The sequence below is a fragment of the Choloepus didactylus genome, chromosome 5 (genome assembly GCF_015220235.1).
Source record: "Choloepus didactylus isolate mChoDid1 chromosome 5, mChoDid1.pri, whole genome shotgun sequence".
Lineage (NCBI taxonomy): Eukaryota > Metazoa > Chordata > Mammalia > Pilosa > Megalonychidae > Choloepus > Choloepus didactylus.
The window spans coordinates 427,730-449,134 of NC_051311.1; the positions used below are offsets into that span (position 1 = coordinate 427,730).

Here is a 21,405-nt window from a genome sequence, read left to right on the forward strand (position 1 = left end):
GAGATCTGCGGTCGGGGTTACTGCTTCTAGGGGGAGTGGCGGCCGGTAGCCGAGCCCTCAGCTCTCGGGGCTGCTTAAAGGTTACCGGCGGCGGGGGCTCTTTCCCGGAGGCGAGGGCGAGGCGGAGGACGTTGGCCAGAGTCCTCGGCGAGAGGCGTGCAAGGAGGGCGGCGATAAGGACAAAAACACTCTTCATCCAGTAGGGGTATGCGCCAAAGAGATTTATTCAGGGGTGATTACAGGTTATATAGGCTGGTAAGAGGGGCAGGGCTGGAAAGGAGGTGAAGTAGCCTAAAATGGCAATATTGAAGGGAGAGGGGCTAGGATTGGTTCTGAGAGGATGCAGGAGCCGTTGCAGCGGGCGGGGGTTGTTCTGGCCACGGTGCATGCGCACTGGCGGTGGCAGGAGTGGCCTTGGCACCAGGGAGCGAGTGGGTAAGATAAGGAAGTGGGGAAAGGGCAGTTGGGAGAAAGGCGGTTTCCTCCGGCAAGTCTCCCCTGCCAGTGGCATTTTGGGTGAGGAAAAGGGAGCTGCCTTGACCTCGCTCCTCAGGCTCGGGGGGGCTGCAGAGGGCACTCACGCCCGTACCTACTACCCTCCCCAGGGGGTGATCAGGTCCCCTGGCCCAGGCCTGGCAAGCCGAGGTACAAGCTCAGACACCCGCAATTCCCCTTTCTTTTCTAATTAGAGGAAGAGGCTTTACCGGAGAGGTCCGCTAAGGGTGAGGGAAGGGGGAGGTCAGGGAAGGGAAAAAGGGGTTGACGGTGGTTCAGCGAGGCTGGAGCTCAGTGTTGGTGTGGTGCCCGGGCGCTTGACAATGGCTTCGCTGCAGCGGGTTGGGCGAAGGTGAGGGGTTTAAAGTTCAGGGGTTTAAAGTTCAGGGGTTTAAAGTTCAGGGGTTCAGAGAAGCTGGAACTCGAGGCGAGAGCGATGTTCAGGTGATTGAGAAGGGCCTCGCGGTCGGCGGGTTGACCGGTGGCGTTGAGGTCGCGGAGGGTTGGCTGTCATCTTGGAGTGGGGGGCGTCAGAGGTGGCGAGTCGCTGATACTGGATTTGCACGAACGAGGAAAAAATGGCATCTGTTTGTTTTCTTACAAGCTGGACAATTTTGCGGATGAGGCAGGGTCCTAAGATGAGAGCTAGAATAATTATTAATAGGGGGCCAAGAAAAGGAAGGATGTATGGGAGGATGGGAGTGAAAAAACTGGACCAATAACTGGTGGCTTCACGATCTCTTTTACGCTTTTCCAGTCCCTCTCGGACCCTTTTCAGGCTGTCCTCGACGAGACCTGTGGAATTGGCATAAACACAGCACTCTTCTCCTAGGGCGGCGCAGAGGCCTCCTTCTTTGAGGAGGAGAAGGTCAAGACCTCGGCGGTTTTGGAGCACGACTTCAGAGAGGGAATTGACAGAATTTTTTAGATGGTAAATAGCGTTTTGTAGGTGGCGAATGTCCTCGTCAACAGCCGCCCTGAGGTGAGTTAGGGCGGAGCCTTGACTGGCTAACGCAGCGATTCCGGTGCCAGCACCGGCAAGACCTAGGAGGGAGGCAATTGTAAGGACGGTGATGGGCTCTCGCTTTTGCAGAAGGGCAGGAGCTGTAGTTCTTTCCAGACGGAGGAAGAAGTCTTCTTCGCTGTGGTATAAAACCCTAGGGATAAGGACAATTAGGAGGCAAGTTTCTTTATATTCGCTGATGATACTCGTGCTGAGACAGGGGGTAAGTCCTGTAGAGGAGCAGAGCCATTGGGAGGAGTTATGAGGAATGAGAAATTTTGCCGAGCTACTGGGAGATGAGTAGCTGGCACAGGCAGTGAGGTCGGGAGAGTTACTGGAGCGAGGACGGACGCACTTTCCCGTATAGGAGACTGAATGAAAGGTTAGGGGGACGGCAGAGGTATTCCAATTGCATTCCGAGGGGCTGTCTTCTGTGCTTTCTGAAAAGGAGAGGTTGGAGGCAATGGGCTCGTACAGTGAGGAAGAGGTGGAGAGGCAGAGCCAGCAGGAGGAGGTAAAATTGGGGTTGGAGGAGTTCACTGAGGCAAAGGCGGCTTGGATGAGGCTGAGGAGGGGAGAGGAATAACGAGAAGGGGGCAGAGGAAGCTGGGGTGGTGGGGTTGGCGATGCGCTGTTTGCATCTGAGGTGCGGCTGGTTGGAGCTGAGGTGCGGCTGGAGAGCTGTGGAAAAAGGGGGTTAATGACTTTATTGGGACCAATGTTAAAGGGCTTTTTTATAACAGTATTTTGGCCTGGTAAGTTTACAGCCTCCTTTTTTATAAGAATAAGTGATCCTCGGTCGGTTTCTTTTTCATAGATTCTGAAGCCTTAAGTTTGACCGAGTAACCAGGAGGGATTAGTGGGGAGCTGCACTGTAAGATTAAGATGTGTGCAGGATTTTTTACTTTCTTGGCCGAGCCAGTTAACAGTAGGGAGTTTGCACCCTGTAGGGGCCCACTTTAGGGTAAGGTAATGATCAGGAACAGGAGGCTTCCAATTAGTGGCTAATGTTTCACACCCCCAGTATGCACAGTAGTACTTGTTGGGGGAATTACAGCACGATTTTCCAGGATTTGAGGATGGGCACATGTAATATTGGGCCTGGGGATCACTTACCTTTTGAGCGCAGGTTTCTTCGACTCTGGAGACAAAGGTGGCGAAAGGCTTACTCGGCTCCTGGAAGAGCTTGGTGAATTTATTAGGCTAACAGGTAGAGCAATTGGCAAATGCTCGTAAGGCGATTTTCCAACGGATAGGCCAAAAGGTGGCAGGTGCATTAATATAAGCAGACGCATTTAGAAATGCTCCAGTGCCTAAATAGGCTTCGGGGTGATGATAGACTCCAATGGCTGCATCTTGCTCACTTTGCTTAGCTGCTTCTGCCTGGAAGTGAGCACGCCAGTCAACAAACTGACCGGGGTTAAAAATTGAACGGGCAAGCGAGGCCCAGTCTTGGGGGATGCAATAGTTCATGGCGAGATCCTGTAGTATTTGGGAAGCATATGGGCTACCTAACCCGTCCTCCTTGACGGCCTTGCGAAGCTGCTTGATAGTATCTAAGTCAATGGGATACCAGTCATGCGGCCTCTGTGGGGTGGGGGCAAGGTTAAGAGGAAAACAGCGAAAAGCACGAGGGAAAGGAGGACACGCTTGCAGAGGACTTGGCGCGGGAGTGGGGGTAGGGGGAGCGTTGCCCCAAGGGTTGCCTTGAGGTGCTGAAGGCAGCCAGGGGTTGTTAGTTGGCAGGGTGGAAGGAGCGGCGGCAGCTGCCGGTAGCGGCTCCGAAGGGGAGCTCGCCGGAGGGAGAGGCGGGAGTGGGAGGCCCCAAGCGTCGCAAGATGGCGGCGCGGTAGGCGTGGCTAAGACACAAGATGGTGGATCAGCCCCGCCCTGTGAAAGGGCGGGGTCCAAGGCATAAGATGGCGGACTAGCTCCGCCCTGTGAAAGGGCGGGGTAAAGCGTATGCGGTTTCTGGCTCAGCTTAGGGCTGATGTCATCGCTTGGATTTAACGGGGCCTCTATCAGGGGGGAGGGAGCCTTGAAGGCAGGAGCGGATGGTTATCAAGGTGGGGAGCAAGCTGGGAGGGAAGCGCTTGCTCTCATGTTCCATGGCATTAGTGACTCGATCAATAAGGCGATCATAAGTAACAGGGTCCCAAAGATGGCAAGTGGTGAGCCATGGGTTAAAGGGCAGCAGGAGATCCCAGTATATCTGCAGCTGCCGGACAGACACTTTACAGCGATGCGTGTCTAGGAGACCCGCTAGAGCACGAACTTGAGGTGCCTGACATGTAGATATACGATTACCCATAGCTGAGGGGAGAGGAGGGGGAGTTGCTCCCGAGCCGGGCCGGCCGGCTGGCGGGGAGGAGAAGGAGGAGTAGTTTACTGAGCAGAGAGAATGAGATAAACTGTGGCTGCAAGGCCGAAGGAGACGGCGAGAGCAGAAAGCAGTGCCCTTTGGCAACGAGAGCAGTCAGGGGGGGCAGTTGCAAAGAGGCACACGGCACCAAATGAGGAAATAAAGATACAAAGAACTACAGCAAAGTAATGGAGGGGAAGAGGGAGAGTGTTAGGAGGAACGGGGGTCATAGAAGTGCGCATACAAGAGGACGAAGAGAGCGTGGGGGAAGGGAGGAGTTCCTACTGGATGAAGAGAGCGTGGGGGAAGGGAGGAGCGGCTTCGGAGCAAGGAACCTCACACGGCTCCGGAAGCGGCGAGGGAGAGGCGGCCCTTACCTTGCAGGCGAGGAAACGGGAAGCTGGAGGGGCGTCCGGGCGAGCGGGTGACCTGCCGAACTGTCGTGTGGAGACGTTCCTCACACGGGGCACCAGTTGCGGTCGGGGTTACTGCTTCTAGGGGGAGTGGCGGCCGGTAGCCGAGCCCTCAGCTCTCGGGGCTGCTTAAAGGTTACCGGCGGCGGGGGCTCTTTCCCGGAGGCGAGGGCGAGGCGGAGGACGTTGGCCAGAGTCCTCGGCGAGAGGCGTGCAAGGAGGGCGGCGATAAGGACAAAAACACTCTTCATCCAGTAGGGGTATGCGCCAAAGAGATTTATTCAGGGGTGATTACAGGTTATATAGGCTGGTAAGAGGGGCAGGGCTGGAAAGGAGGTGAAGTAGCCTAAAATGGCAATATTGAAGGGAGAGGGGCTAGGATTGGTTCTGAGAGGATGCAGGAGCCGTTGCAGCGGGCGGGGGTTGTTCTGGCCACGGTGCATGCGCACTGGCGGTGGCAGGAGTGGCCTTGGCACCAGGGAGCGAGTGGGTAAGATAAGGAAGTGGGGAAAGGGCAGTTGGGAGAAAGGCGGTTTCCTCCGGCAAGTCTCCCCTGCCAGTGGCATTTTGGGTGAGGAAAAGGGAGCTGCCTTGACCTCGCTCCTCAGGCTCGGGGGGGCTGCAGAGGGCACTCACGCCCGTACCTACTACCCTCCCCAGGGGGTGATCAGGTCCCCTGGCCCAGGCCTGGCAAGCCGAGGTACAAGCTCAGACACCCGCAGAGATCCCAAGCTACTCAAGAAAAGCAGGTGGCTGTGAGGAAAGAAATGGATTACAGGAAAGACAGTAGTCAGTTCCAAGCTTGGCTTCTCTAGAGAAAACAATTCCTGCGATTTTTGGTGATTCCTGAGACATCTTTCTGAGAGTATAAAGTTGGACTTTGTAACAACTTGGTGAAAAGTATAAACAGTGGTTTATTCTTCAGCAACAAATTTCCTCTGGACCAAGAGTTCAAAGGGCTCCATGAAGTCCACACCCAGACTCGCAGAGTAGGGGTCTTACTACGGAGATGAGTTTGGTCCAGGGGGATCATCCCTTCATTGATCTTTCAGGGAAAAGAATCACCTCTTACAATTGTTTTATTATTTTTATAAATCCTCTGACTTTAAATCTAATATTGCAATTTTGTAAAATTGCAAATAAGAGTAAAACTTTCTGGACTTAGTTGTAAAGGCGGCCTTTTCCTAATGCCATATCTTTCTTTTTTGAACAAGATTCTTCTGCACCAGATAACCCAACAGAGGCTTGGCACTTCAATCCCATGCTGGTTTCTGATTAGATTGGATCTGACCTTTACAGGAAACAACTTCCAGGGCTCCCTGCCAGCAGCATGACTCTCCACTGTGGGGCAGGGGCCCAAAATTGAGCAGGCGTCTCCCAGCTCCCCAACAAGCATGATCCGGCTGCAGCAAAGGAGAAGGACCCCCATGCCATCCTAGTGCCCACGTGGCAGACGGGGCCTCTGTGAGGCCGGTGCACAGTCTACCAGCAGCTCCCAGGTTCTCCTGACAATCCCCGAAGGCCAGGCTCCAAGATCAGGTCCTGTGACCACAGAACCTCATGACAGCCCTCACCTCCACACACAGCCTCCTGGCCTCCACACCCAGCCTCCCGGCCTCCACACCCAGCCTCCCAGCCTCCACACACAGCCTCCCAGCCTCCATGCCCAGCCTCCCAGCCTCCTGACCTCCACACCCAGCCTCCCGGCCTCCACACTCAGCCTCCCGGCCTCCACACACAGCCTCCCAGCCTCCACACACAGCCTCCCAGCCTCCATGCCCAGCCTCCCAGCCTCCTGACCTCCACACCCAGCCTCCCGGCCTCCACACTCAGCCTCCCAGCCTCCACACACAGCCTCCCAGCCTCCATGCCCAGCCTCCCAGCCTCCACACCCCAGCCTCCTGACCTCCACACACAGCCTCCTGGCCTCCACACCCAGCCTCCCGGCCTCCACACCCAGCCTCCCGGCCTCCACACTCAGCCTCCCGGCCTCCACACACAGCCTCCCAGCCTCCATGCCCAGCCTCCCGGCCTCCACACTCAGCCTCCCGGCCTCCACACTCAGCCTCCCAGCCTCCATGCCCAGCCTCCCAGCCTCCACACCCCAGCCTCCTGACCTCCACACCCAGCCTCCTGGCCTCCATACCCAGCCTCATAGCCTCCATGCTTAGCCTCCTGGCCTCCACACCCAGCCTCATAGCCTCCACATACAGCCTCCTGGCCTCCACACCCCAGCCTCATAGCCTCCACCCCCCAGCCTCCTGGCCTCCACATCCAGCCTCCTGGCTTCCACACCCCAGCCTCATAGCCTCTGCACTCCAGTGTCCCGGCCTCCAGGCCCAGCCTCCTGGCCTCCACATCTCCACTAGCCCCTGCATGAAACCCTTCTTAGACTTAGCACCATTGGGGTGTCTGTTTTGAGCTGGGGTGCTCCAGGCAGAGCCAATGTCCTCTGGAGCTGCTGGACAGGAGGCAGGTTGTTGCCCCAAGGTTTCCCAATCTAGGGAACTCTGGAAAGGACCTCAAGATGTCCAAGGGATTCTCCATGGAGCAAGCAAAGCCATATGCTTGCTTGACTGCAATTTAAAGTTTGCTAAGTGGCAGAAGAGTTTTAATAAAGTTAATAGACAAAAATTCAGGTGAAATTTTTTGCTAGATATGGTGGTTTAGGTACACCAGAAAAGCATGTTCTCAAAGCTAATCCACTCCTGTGGGTGTGGACCTACTGTAAATAGGACACTTGGTGAGGCTGGTTCAGTTAAGGCATGGCCCAGGGTGGGTCTTAACCCTCCTACTGGAGCCCTTTATGAACAATGAATAGAGAGAGAAGCCACAAAAGCAAGAAGCTGAAATCCATGAAACCCGGAAGAGAAGGGAGAGACCGGCAGACACTGCCCTGTGCCTGGCCGTGTGGAGAGGAGCCCAGGGTCACCGGCAGCTGATCTGCAGGAAGAAAGCATCGCCTCGATGAAGGCTTGATTTGGACATTTTCCTGGCATCAAAACCATTGTTTAAGCTGAACCATTTCATGGTATGTGGCTTTCAGAAGCCTAGGAAACTAAAACACTAGGATTACTATATTTAAATTTAATATGTAAAAGAGCTCCAAATCAATAGGAAAAAGGTTAAAATTCAATGCAAAAGCCTTCCAAAGACCTGAGCAGGTGTTACAGAGAGGAACTAATCAAGTGGCCTCTAAATTCTTGGAAAGATCTGAGGCTCAAGTTGGAACAATGATGACTTAATACTTGTCACCCACCTGTTTGGCAACAAATAACATTCCCTCTGCTTCAGGAGAAAAATTCCATTTTGGAAGGCCCTTTTGGCATCATGCATCAACATTTTAAATGCACATTTTCTTGACCAAAAATTCTACTTCTAGGATTTTCTTCAATGGAAACAACACAATATGAAGATGCAATATGGCAATATTTATTTACTGTTTGTGACAGCAAAAAACTGTAACAACTTAAATGCTCACAAATATGGGATTTGAAAATAAATTTCTGTTATCTATAAAACAGACTATGATGCAGCACTTAGAACATATAAAATGGACTGTACGTATTGACATAGAATAACATCTACAAAATGTTTCTTTTTTTAGCTTTTCTGAGGCATTTTAAAAGTACAGAAAAGGACAAGGCCTAATATAACAAATGTGTAACCCCAGCCAGAAACCGTGACTGTTAAGTTCTTTTCACATCTACAAACATCAAAGTCCCCACTGACATCCATTCCATTTCCTTCCCCTCCCTTCCCTCCGCAGGAGGGAGGTGCCCTCAGGAATCCTGCGTGTGTGCTTCAGGTCATGTTTACAACACTTCAGTGTTCACCAGCAGCACAGAGTGGAAGTCCGCAAACCTGTCCTGTAACGGGCCTCATCACAAGGACAGACTCAGCCGCTGCAGACAGCATGTAGAGAATGGGCGTGCCTGTGCCCCCAAAAATTTCATTTACGGACACTGAGATCTAAATGTCATGTAATTTTCACGTCATAAAATATCATTCTTTTAAAAATGCTTTCCAACCACTTAGAAATGTGAAAACCATTCTTAGCTCATAGTCAGTACAAAAACAGGCAGCAGGCCAAGTTTAGCTGCAATTTGCCAAGCACTGAGACAGAGGGTTCTTTTGTGTGCTCCTTTTTAATTAAAAAATTGCTTTTTACTACCTTTACAATGCAGGTATATAATGTGCCTGGGCGTCACACCCAATGTTTGTGAGACATCCATGCTGAGATGTCTGCAGCTCAGTCTCCTCCTTTCTACCTTCTGCAGACTCTCGTGGCCTGTGGGACAGCCTTGCTTCATTTTATCCATCCATTCCTTTTACAGGTGGACATTTAGTCATTTTCTATTTTTTCCACTACTACAAAGGTGAGTGCCCTTCAGCCATCTCCATCTGCACACGTACGGGTTTCTCTGGACCACGGAGAATGAGGGTGCCCAGTTCCTCCAACACCAGCTGCTCTCCGGGGCAGCCCTACAATCCCTGCCTGGAAAGCGGGGTGCAGCCCTCCCTACCACAGGACTTTTAGGGCTGAAATGGCACCACCCTTCGTTTCCCTTTGCCATTTCCCTGATTATTAGTAGATCGATCATCTTTTCATGTGTATGGACCATTCATTTCTTCTGTATATTGATGGTTCATGGCCTTTCCTCCTTTTCTCATTTGTTTGTCAGAATTCTTCCCATACGCTGAGTATTGGTCCTTTTTCCCAAATAGAAGTTGCAAATAGCTTCCCCCAGTTTTTGCCCACCTGTTAGCTTCTGTGTGAAGGCTTTGTCCATCTGGAATGTGTCTGTGTTTATGCTGTGATGTCAACATCTTAGTGTTTTCAGTATGAAAAGCCGGTTGTCCCGACACCCCTTATTGAGTCCATCCTTCCTCCGGCGATTTGCAATTCCACTTCTGCGCATCGGCTGCGTGGCCGGGGTGCCTCGCCAGGATCTGCCCCAGCCCGTCCCTCCAGCCTCGGGTCATCCCCTGCAGACACACGGACTCCGCGTCCCCGAGTTCGCCCCGCGTTCCTGCGGCGCCACTGCACGTGCTCGTCCCGCCGCCCGGTGCTCGCGGATGACCGGTCCTTCTGCAGCAACTGCCCGACGCTGCACCCCTCGCCGCTGCACCACTGTACCCCTCGCCGCTGCACCACTGTACCCCTCGCCGCTGCACCACTGTACCCCTCGCCGCTGCACCGCTGCACCACCCCGCCGCGCGCACGTCTACCCGCTCGCTGCCTGCCTAGCCTCACAGTGGGCGCGCGCTGACCCAAAGGCCAACCCCCCTGTGGCCGCCCGAAGGGCTTCCAGGCTGCGGTGTTGGTTTTGCTCACGCGTGTGTGTGTGGGTGAGTTTGCGTGTGCAATACGCTGTCGGCGGTGGTTCCTTGGGGCGCGGCTCAGGACGCGCCGGCTGAGCGTTTACACCGCATCCCTACGCCCGCGCCCTGAAAACAGCACCGAAAGCTAAAATGGAATCCTGAAGCCAGCCTTGGGGGCCCACGTGGCTCTGGAGGAATTTCCCCCAAACGGGCAGCCGTGGCTTTGGGTGACCTGGGACCCCGTCCCCGAGGTGTCGAGGCCACTCGCGCTAGCCCCCTTTCCAGGGGGGTTGCGTAGGTCCCAAGCAGGCCTGCGGGCTCCCCGCTCGGGAACCGGAGCTACCAGGAGAGAAGATGGAGCACCACGGGGAGCACGGAAAAGCGGACGGAGGGCAAACCTCAGGGCCGACAGGGCAACTCTGAAAACCGCTTAGGAAGCCCCAGCCCAGCCCCTGTGGCCTCAGTCACCAGCGAAGTGCATCCCTTAGGGATTTCCTTGAACCTGTTGCAGGAGCGGTTCAGACATTTTTAATTCAAAAAGGGTGAAAGAATTCTTTAAAAATTTGTCTATAGTCCCTACCATAGTCAAATTACCTCTGTAAAAGTTTCATTTTGATTGAAACTATGTACTTGAGAACAGGATATCCTCATGTGTAAAACTTACAATAACACAGTTGTGGCCGTAGAACTCCTCTAAAAGAAGCAAGTCCAAGAAAAAACCTGGATCAATTTTTATGTCACAGAAAATCAAACTTCTAAACTATGACCCCAATATCCCAAAATCACTATTAAAAATCATAAAAGAACACCTTTTCATCATCTTACTGCAAATTTACAAGTATTTAAGGAAAATACTACACTAATTCGTTTTTCCTTAAAATGGTCAAGAAATATTAAATGAATATTCAATACGCCTGAGAGTCATGATTTATAGTATATGTGCACACCAAACACCATAAAGCTTTTATTTAAGTTATTTGTTCATATAATGATTCAAGTGTTTGATTTCATGCATAACCAGACACTAACAAAGTTTAGAGCGTTAACGGCGATGTCCGTAAATACGGTGTGGATGGCACAGGTTTGGAACAGTTGTTCCCATGTACAGTTTTCTGGATCTGGATGACAACCTAAATTTTCGGTCTCCCCTGGAATAGACAGCGGGGTCCCAGTTTCCTGTTTTTAATAACTGATTGTGCCTAGTAGGGTTCTTCAGATATTTGTTTGGTAATAAATATGAATGAGTGTTTCTACATCATGAATACCATCTGAAATCCACAGTTATCTTTCATATGTCTCTCGACTAAGGCTATGGAGGTTTGTTCTGGGACTTTTGTGGGAATAATGCCAGTGATTTTTTGGTGTGTGTGGGGAGTGATGTGCTTATTTGTTTGATGCAGCTAGAGGAGCAAATGCTAAGAAATGAAAGAATTCTCTCCTGGAGCCGCCAGACAGCTGACGCCGTGCCCTGCAGACCGCGTGGCTGCCGTGGGGATGTACCGTCCCACTCACCTTCCGCATCACTTCGTGCCATCGCATGGCTCCCGCCCCGAGCACCACACACACCAAGAACCCCCCTGCCCGTCAGGGACAGGTGCCCGCTCTGCCTTCTGAAGTGCTTGCCTGGCCGCTCGGACAGCACTTACTGCTGGATTAAAATCGCCAGTACCAGGCTTCCTCTCGCGGGTTGAGCCCTGAGGTAAGAGAACACTTCCGTCTTCATGAGCCAAGCCAGAGCTGGAGTTCACCCCAACACCCCTCCTGCACCCCCAAACCCAGCGTGGCCTCCGTTCCTACCGGTCTTTCCGACCATCCTCTCCCCACTCCCATGCCCGTGGCCACCACTGTCTTTGACTTGGATATTCCAATGGCCCTGACTGGGGTCACCCTCAAACTCATTCTCTCTCCTAAAGCCAGAGTTCTTCTAAAACAAAAACGCTGAAAACCAGGCTTGCAAACCCTACAGGACCCTGCCGTACCCAAATGCGGTGATTTTCGTTCAGCTTTTTGGATGTTTCCTACTCCTCTTGCCTTTAGATTTTCTCACACACAGATTCTTCACCTGGAACAAACACCCCAGTCTTAGGTGAAGCTGGGAACCGAGGGCTTCTTACAGCTTAACGTCCACCTTCCAACGGTCAGAGCACAGCAGAATTTATTTGCTCCTCTGTGTGGGGATCTCAGGAAGCAACTGCCATAAATCTCTCCAAGATGACCTCAAAGTGGTGGCTTTAAAACACAGGATGCGGCTGGGTTTCAGGAAGGAGGCTGTACAACCTGCCTCCCTGTAGGCCTTGAAGCTGCATTTACACTCCCTCCTGTCCTATGGTTTTCTTTTCACAGGATCTCAGCCTTGTTGCTAGAAGATGTTGTGGTACAAAGTGCCCCCCACTTCGTCTGACAAACCGCACATCCGTGGGGAGATCAGCAGCCAGGGCCAGGCTGCGGCCGACTGTGTGTCTGGTCCATCTTGGTGTCATTTGCTAACTCAGTGTGGGGTTGGGACTGGAGCCCAAACCATGTCCTGCAGACATAAGAGCTGCTTATTGGGTCAGCCAACCGGCCCCATCTCCTGGCTTCTTTGGCCCTCAGAGGCGGGGGGGGGGGGGTGGTGACATCCCACAGACGCTCTGGCAGACGCGGGCACTCACCCCCTCCTGCCGGCAACCCTGGGCTGTGTCACAGCCTCTCCCCTTGGCCCGGGGCCCTGAGCGACTCGACTGAGCAGACTCATCGTGGACACATGGTGCAAACAAGAAGCACACACCCCTGCAGGGAGCCAGAGTGCTGAGGCCCCCCATCACCATGCTGTGACCAGCCTGCTCTGGAGAAACAGCGAATGTCCACCAACGTCCTACCCTCCACTCATCGGGTGCCTTCAGTTCAGGAATCCCCAGTGCCTTTGCCTCTCCCAGGAGAAGGTGCACAGTAACTCCTGAGAAGGGGAGAGGATGTGGCCACTGCCAACCTTACTTATCATGGAACTTTCTCTCCCACTCAAAGCACTTGTCTCTGTAGAAGAGACTTCGGGAGAAGCTATGTCAGCCCTTCACCTGCCCGCTCCGAGACACTGCCGCAGGTGGCCGGCACACCTGGCTGCGGCCCGATGCACCTCTGGGGCCCCAGGAGAGATGCTCGAGATGACTTTATAAGCGTCCCAGGAGGAAGAACCAGCTGCGGTCCACGCTGTGAGATTTCACGGTGCCTCATGAGCCTCCATGGACGCTCTATGGAATCCGTCTTCTACAGGTCCCTGATATTTGCCTCTTATACCACGTCCTGTGAACCAACAGCAGGAGAAACAGGCTGTGAAAGAATTTCCCCCGGGGTGCTCAGCCTGCACAGCACACTCAAGGGCAGTCTCAGTCCCAAAACATTCTCTTCTTCTCAGAGGCCGTGGAAACTGCTGTGTTAGATGATCCAGTCTTTGTTTCTGCTGATTCAGACATAGTCCAGAATGAATAGTTATCATTACTGAAAATATCCCTGGTCTTTAGTATTCTGAAGCAAAAGCACCTATACTTTAAAAAGCCCATTGCTAACTACTCTACCATCACACAGTTTTGAATTTTATGTTTTTCACTTAACATTAAATCAAAAACATTTTGCCATATTATTAATAATTTTTGTAGATGTCACATCCTATGCTTATATAACATTTAATTGTGTGCTTATATAGTGATTTACTTGACTCTTTATATTTAGGCTGTTTGAAGCACTATTTTGTCGTATTATGCCCACTTTCTTCCAAAAAACAATTAAAGGCAATTTTAGAATGAATTTCTGAACATATGTCCTGTTGGAAATTGTAGGAAGAGAGAAGATGGGAGAACCAGAAAATTATTGCTGGGAAAGAACCTGTCCTGAGTGGTTGGGAAAGAGCCACCAGGGCACTATCTGGGGACATGGGGTGCTTGTGGGGTCTGAAATCTGGGCTAAGAGGTACATGGGGTAAGCAGTGTGGGAAGAAGGGGCTGGTGACAGCAGAAGACAGCTGGGCAAATCGGGGGGCAACTGCTGAGACAAACCCGAAAAGGAGCTGCAACCCACTGTAGGGACCTGGCCTCCATGGGGACACTGGGGAGAGAGCCACACGGGCCGTGTAAGGTCCTCGAGACACCTACTGCTGCAAGGGGCATGCCCTTCCCTTACGTCTGTGCATGTCCTAGATCAGGGAAGGTCAGGGAAGGTTGAGGCTGAGTCTTTTGCAATATTATATTCAAGTCTGTGTCCATCTACCAAACATTAGAGCTGGAAAGAAACTAATCAGTCAGTGCCCTGTAGTGCAGCTATACTGCCTGGGATGACCAGAATGTCCATGAGCTCCCCTAAGTTTAGTTCTGGTATCGAGGGCCCGGTGCCTGAACTGTGTGACACTATCAGGATTACACAGGATGACTGGGCCAGATCGAAGCTACTATGGACCCCAGAAAAGCCATGATCTTTTAACCCAAACTTGTTGGGTAGAAACTTTTGATTGAGTGTTTTCATGGAGATGTGATTCACCCAACTATGGGTGAGACCTTTGGTTAAATTATTTCCATGGAGGTGTGGACCCCACCCATTCAGGGTGGGTCAATTAGTTCGCTGGAAGGAAGATGCTCCAACACAGACGTCAGCTCCTGGAAGGAATTCTGAAGATCAGGGGATGGCACTGCGCGCTCCTGCTACCCAGCCAGCCATGCACAGGTCTGCTTCCCATTTCCAGCTGGCGTTTCAAGGACTTCCTCTTTCTAATTGCTTCCTCGGTTGCTGGGGGGCGGGTCATGCTAATCTCAGCCTGAGCTGCTGGAGAAAGTGGACGTGGAGCAACCACCCCTGATGGATCAGTGCAGTCACTTTGTGGAGTGAGGGCTCCACCCGGATACGTATTTTCTAAGTAGCAGAACTTTAGTGATGACATTATCAGCACTTAAAGGGAGCGGGTTGTCTTGGGGCCTTCTTTTTCCCTTTTACCTTTTGGCTGAACGGACTGGAGCACAGATTGCTGCTCATTCGTGCTGTTTCCTCTGTCAGTTACATGGGGAATTCAGCCCTACGTTCTTCTTTTCTTTGTTCCTGAACAAAAACTGATTTGCTCCTGAGGAAGCTAGAAAAGCAAGACATGTGACCAGCAGGCCTCCCAACCCCTACAGGAGGAAAAGGGCACCCAGGACTATGAGAAGGCAGCCCTGTGCCAGCCACACAGCCGATGCTCTCAGCTGCTGCTTCTCGTGGGCTCGCTCAGCACAAAGTAAAACAGGCCCCCGAAACAAAGGCTTCCGGTCTCTGAGCTGAAAGCAATTCCAACATACCATTCCAAAGCTTTGAAATTTCCTAACCAAACTGCCTTCCATCTCAAGTTTTTAAAATTCTTTTTCTTTTTTAACAAAGTTCCTAAATTAAGGCCAGGCACATCCTGGCTGCCTCACTAGCACCCCCACCTCCTTACGTTCACCCTGACTGTGGCTGCCAGTGCCCCGCGCCTGAGATCCCCACCATTAACCAGCACGTGCCATCTTCTTTCTCCTCAAGACGCTTCATTCAAACATCTAACACAATCAGATATTTGTGCAGCATGCTTTTACTATTGTTGAAATTTGCACTATCATGATTCCAAAGGTGAGATGTTTGTTTCATTCTGCTTCCTTTTAGTGGGAAGGGCATAATCAGGAAATCCTTATAAAACCCACTAATCTGTTTGGAAAATGTAGGAAAAAGAAGCAAATCTTGCAAGAGACTTAGAAATGAGAAGTGTGAATTTGGCAGGTGTGATGTTTTAAGTTGTTGAAGATGTGGGCATTACAAGAGAGTTCCTGAGGCAAAGTGAAAAAAATCAGTTTGGAGACGGGGAGGAAAGTTGCACCACTGAAGTGAGAGGGAAGGAAGAGAAGAGACGGGCTTTTCAGAAACCACTTGATTTTGCACAGAGCAGGAAAAGTATCTGCTCTCTGCACCTCCCCCGCCACCATATGCTTCCCTAGACTTTCTTTGCCACACTTGAAAGGGCCACAGATTTTAAGTGTTCGTGCATTTGAAGTTCTGAGCTCTTCTGAGCTTCCTCTGTTTTTGCATATATCATGAGAAGTAGTAAGAAAAATCCCAAGCTATGATAAGGTAAAAATAAAATAAATAATAATTAAGTGGTTTTTTTCAAACTAAAAGAATTTTTTAAAAAGTAGTTGACCTTGAATAAACTGAAGTGCAGAATCACAAGCCAGATGCAGATGCTACGTTAAGGCCAGTGTCCCTCGAGGCCCAGGCCACAGCGGACACCCCAGGCCCCTGAACAAGCTGCAGCTGCTTCATTAAAAGGTCAAACTCAGGATGCCTCGGAGTCAGATGTGACAGCAGAAGGCAGGAAAATCACTCATCTGCACAGGACTATTTGCCAGTGAGCGCCAGTTTGTTGGGAGTCTGCACTCAGAGCCACTACTTTGTCAAATGGAGAAACTGTCTTCCTTTTTGGGGGGAAACCGTAAGTTGCTGGCACTGAGCAGGGAGCACCTCGACGCTGGCTGGCCGGGGACCCTGAGCTTTGGGAATCCCAGGGCATGCGGACCCCCAGTTCCCAAAAGACAAAGGCTGCTGCCACCACCTCCTGACTCCCATGTGTTCCACAATGACTGCTTTTCCCCTTCAGATCTTCTCTGGAGGATCCTTTTAATTGGAATTTGTAAAGCTAGGGGCAGGGAGGGGAGGCGACAGGGCCGGGCCTCAGCACCACGGTCTGGGCAGGGTTCGGGGGATCCGGGTCCAGTCTGCCCTCCGGGGCCCGTCCCACCCCACCCTGGGCGGGAGGCCGGGCTCTACTGCCCACGTGGGGCGACTGGCCGACAGGAGCACCCCCTCACCCTGATTCCTTCTCTCCCACACGTCCTCGGGCCTTTCCCAGAAGCAACAAGGTTCCCAGAACCCCTGACGGCTGACGTGGGAACTTCCTTTCCCAACTCCTCCCGTCCTCGCTCAGTGAAACTGCCCTGGTCTTCGTCTGACAGGCCACTGCTTCATTCATTCCGTCACGGACCATTCGTTTCTCACAAACTTCCTTGCTTTTTCTTAAATTCCTGTTCAATTATTTGAGGAATGTCTTTTTCTCTCCCTATATCTTACCCTCACTTTGTTCCACTTATGAATCCCCAATCACTGCAATTATGATAACCAAAGTATATCTACCTACCAAGAAAAGAAAAAGCACACATTTGAAAGTAAAACAAGACATGATGTAGGGTCCAAGGTACTGATATTTAAATCTGCCAGATACCCAGAAGCCTTCCTCAGAGCCTACACAAAACACACCCTCTATCCTCATCTTTCTCCAATTAAAACTGACCTTTTCTCAGCATACTTATTATTTTCCTCTTTATTTAATTGCCAAAGTTGTACTAGTTTGTTCTCTACTATTTCATTGCTAGCATAATTCAGCTACAATAAGGGTTAAGTACATTCCTGTGGGTTGTTCTGGAAGCCAAAGCAGAATCTTTCATCATTAGTTCTCTGTGGGAAAGTGAACTCAAGGCTCCAAACAATTGTTTTAGAATGAATTTTTGGAAAATACTACCTGTTTGTAATTTAACATTGGGAGTTGGTCAGATTTTAGAAGGCAGTGCTGATGTGTGGATTCTCTGGTTTTCATCCACAGAACCATGACATGCTCTGGGACTAGTCATGAAGAAGGACTGAGGTGAGGTTTATGTGGGCAGACACTGGTCCTCTCTTTATCAGAGAAGAACACACTAACCAGAGCCTGACTCTTTATTCTCCAGGAATGTTCTAGAAAAGTATGACATTCACTTCCAGGATTATAGATTACTTCTCAGTAAAAACACATCAAAAAGGTCTAAAAATGTACTTATTTTCTTTGAATAATACTAACTATATCTTTATTTCAAGGTCTAAGTTTAAAATACTTTTTCAAATACAAACGAATTTGGCATGGATTAAGATGGCATTAATTTTATGTTTAAATGATTAATTCTTGAGATTTAGGGAGTCGATCCTCAAGATAGAGGAGTAACTACAAGGCACCTCAAGTTCTCGTAAAACAATTAATTGAAGGATTTCCTTTAAAAATTAACATTAAGATGCTTAATTTTCCTAGTTTCTAATAGCCCAATGTAAAAACAAAAGCTTATAATGAACGGTTTGAAAGAACTATATTACTTAATAAAGTGGTAAATAAGCTATTGTGACCATATGCACACAGATAAGAAAAACACAGTTTTAAAGTGCTTTTATAAAACGCTTTCTTAATTTGGTCATAATTCAAGGTGAAACTTGCATTGGACTTTTTTCTTTGAAATGTTTTCCATGTTCATGGAATAGAAATTACTTCCTCCTTTACAATAAAAGATACAAATTAGTTGAAGTGATAGGTAAATACTACCCCTCCAATTTTGCAAAATTCTGTAAAAATGAATATTTTACATATATTCTAAATGCACACTGATATAACAATAAACAATACAAAGAAATCAAGAATGGTGTCACAAATAGTGGTGTGGTGCAAATGGTATTTTAAATGATTGTTCATAAAATAATAGTATTTGAGTTGATATCTTCGCATTTCTCTGAAAAAGAGACATTTGATTTCTGATAATGTATACTTTTTGAATTCATAAACTTTTGGTGGTACAAATTAATATAGTCAATGTTAATGTTTTTAAAAGCATTAAGTTTAAATTATTTTCTCAGGACCTAAAGAGAAAACATAGCTGGCCTGAATTGTTTAAAATGTATTTTCCCTTTAATTAAATAAAAAACATCTGTCTAGGGATTTTGGAAATGAATGTAATCCATCCACTACTCTGCCTGTAGTAGTTTGCATCCAGTGTCCGATATTTTGAAAGAAAATTCTTTCTTTCTGTAAAGAATTAAACAGCAACATGGAGTAAAGTCTAGGGCTGCATCAGCTGACTTGCCTCAGAGTTGGGGCACTGGAAATGATAAGCATCTGTCTTTTCCCAGATCAGTCCTTGGGAAGCAGCCAAATCCTCTCCATGGTCAAGGTTAAGATGCAATATTTGTACTTCTCCAAAGTATCCACTCCCCTGAAACTGTTCATCTCAGACATTAAGGAAATGGGAGTTTCTAGGATGCATCCACTCAAGCTGAAGCTATTGTCCCCTTTGAGGGCTCACTGAACGTTTTCCTTACCTTCACTCAGGCTTGCAAGCTGATTTCTCTAGGGACCTGCATAGCGCACTGACACATCAGACAGGCCAAATGAATACAAAGAACGTGGGAAGTTGACTACAGGAAACCAGGGCTTACAGTTCAGGATGACAAAGATCACTTACTGGTGGTGTCAAACGGTATCTGCTTGCACTGAGCAGACCCCTCCACTGGCCAAGGGCAGTAATAGACGGCTCCTCCTTCCACGATATCTGGCTGGCTGGTGTTGGCTTTGGGCGCCCCCACCAAAACACTCACTCTGCAAAGGGATTGGAGAAAGCCACTCCTGAGCATCATTAAAGGGTGAGAATGAAATGCTGTCTTAGGAGCAACATGTTCCCTGGAAGAGTGAGAGGCAAGAAAATATTCACGATGGGGACCAACTGCCACACTTGATTTCCTCTTGGGAACCTCTGGGCATCAGAAACCTGATTTGGAAGGGGCGTGGAGGTGTAAGCAGTCCTGACTCTCTTCTTCTCCGGGCGGAGCTGTGAGTCGACAGTGTGATGAGAGAAGAGAGTAAAGGACAGCGCGCAGCTGCTTGTAGCAGAAGCACTCGGTGCCCAGACACTTAACTGTTACGGGCTCTGTGTAAACACACCCTGCTGTTTCTCGTTGTTTAACTGGCTGAGTCTGTTCAGTCGCTTCTCTCATTTTGGTGAAGCCTGTGTACAAGGAATGCCCGAGATTTGCACATCCTCCGCAAGCGGCATGTCTCCAGCTCAGCCTTCCCATGGGAAGTCTGGCAGGGAAGGAGAAAGGAGTGGCTGGCGCCCGCGGTGGGCGGCAGAGGGAACCTCAGGCACCGCCGCTCCCCGGGCTGCGGGCAGAGGCGCGGCGACCGGCCGCCGAGCGGCAGTCACCCACCCGGTGCCCCTGGGCGGAGTCCGCGAGGGGCGACTTACGTGTGGGCATCGGGTCGGTGGAAGTCCACTGAGTAGCCGAAGTAACTGCCCGCGGGGCCGCTGTACACCGTGAGTCTCTCCACGTCCAGGTTGAACGCCTGGGAGGCGCAGGGCCACAGCATCCCCAGGGCGGCCGAGAAGTACCAGAGCGGCGGCACGAGCGGCAGCGCCCGGCTCTCCCCGGCACGGCAGCGGGCCCCGGCAGACATCGCCTCCGCGCGGCCGGTGCTCGCAGCCGGGACCCGGGCGGGCACACTGGGGGGGCGGCCGCTGACGCCCCCAAGGCTGGCGTCCAGATCGGGGACAGACGGGCGCTCTGCCGCGCGTCGCTGCGCTCTGCTGTCCGCCTCCCCGCCGGCCCGCTGGAGCTGACCGAGGGCCCCGGCGCTCAGCCCTCCCCCGGGCGGGGCCCGCGCGCTCGTCCCACCTCCTAGCCGCGGCTCCCGGCCCCCGCCCTGCTCGGCTCAGCCCAGCGTGCGCCCCCTCACCCTCGGCCCTGCGGGCGCTCGCTCCCCACTGCTCGCACCCCTGGGAGAGGCCAGAGCGAGCTTTCTTTTGCAGTCACATCTCAAGGAAAATCTGAATCTCGGAATAGCCACCCTTAACCGGCTTTTGGAATCACGACTCCCACATGGAGCGAGAGTTTGCGCCAGTTTCCCCCAGATGCGCAGTTCTGATGGAGGAAGGTGCAAGCGCGCCCACCACAGGCCGGATGGCATTATCTGCGCAAAGCCTCTGCAGCATGAGGCCCCCTCAGGATCATTACTTTTGTCCCCCTGTTACTAGAGTTAAAATGTAAATACACCAATCCTCCCGTTCCCCTAACCCACCCCACTCCCTTGTGGAAGTAACTGATAGACACGAGAAAATCCAGATTTTACTTAAGTCTTTCTCAAAGGCATATTGAATGACCTGACCTAAATGTTTTTGACCCTCTGTAACCCCGAGGCTGATTCCCAAATGAGGAGTGTTGGAACTCACAATTTACTCTCAGTGGGGGTGGGAGGCATAGGCTGGAATCTGGAGGAGTTTAAACTACACCTCCAGTCAGGGGTATTATTGATCTCTTTCTATAACCCCTGCTTGGGGTAGGGAGTGACACTTGAGTAGATGGAGAAGGCAGAAGAGAAAAGAGGTGTAGATGCCCTCGGGTAACATCTGGTCTTTCAGGGATGCAGAGCCTCAAACTGTGTGGAGCTGGGGTTAAGTAAAAAGAAAGGAGCAAGGTAGTTTCTGAGGTATTTTAGGAGATCTGCTGGCAGATATAGGGTTTAGGCAGAGATTGTAATGGGAGGTTTATATTTGGGCATTGTGGGAGGAGAAGCTGAGGGCAAGTATTAGAGACAAACGGCTGGCATTAAATGGTTGTGCATAAATGGGGTTGGAATAAAGCAAGTGAGTTAAGGGGTGGTGGGCAACAGGGATGAAAGATCTAGTGAGACAGAGGTTACTAACAACAAGAACATTTACTGAGGCAAAGAAATTCACTTGTAGAGCAGAGGTGTGGCAGGGCCACAGGGACTCCAAAGGGTTAGCACAAGGGTGTGTGAGGCAGTTGTTGGAGGGAAGAGGTAGCAAAGACGCGGCTGCTCAAATGCCTCGGGAGATGAGGACCCAGACAGAAGGAAGGGAGGAAGACCCCAAAAATGAAGGAGAATGCAAATGAAAAGGGTCAGGAGACTGGTAGCAGAATGAAAGGGAAGGAAAGAATTCGACATGAGTGGCAACGGGACAAGGACAGCAGGCTGA

At 50.8% G+C, this 21,405-nt stretch overlaps 1 protein-coding gene across 6 annotated transcripts in view; it reads right to left on the reverse strand.

The window, feature by feature from the left end:
* The window catches only part of ITGA8 (integrin subunit alpha 8), a 226,065-nt gene extending 206,059 nt beyond the window's left edge, over nucleotides 1-20,006 (reverse strand). For all 6 annotated transcript variants that reach the window (XR_005217174.1, XR_005217173.1, XM_037837633.1 and 3 more), the window contains exons 1-2: nucleotides 19,657-20,006; nucleotides 18,877-19,010 (exon numbers count right to left, since the gene is read on the reverse strand). Coding sequence is in view for 4 of the 6 variants with exons in the window: in XM_037837633.1 (XP_037693561.1) it covers nucleotides 18,877-19,010; nucleotides 19,657-19,865 (343 nt within the window). In the remaining 2 variants the exon portion in view is untranslated. The remainder of the gene's footprint in view (nucleotides 1-18,876; nucleotides 19,011-19,656) is intronic.
* Between the last annotated feature and the right edge of the window lie 1,399 nt (nucleotides 20,007-21,405).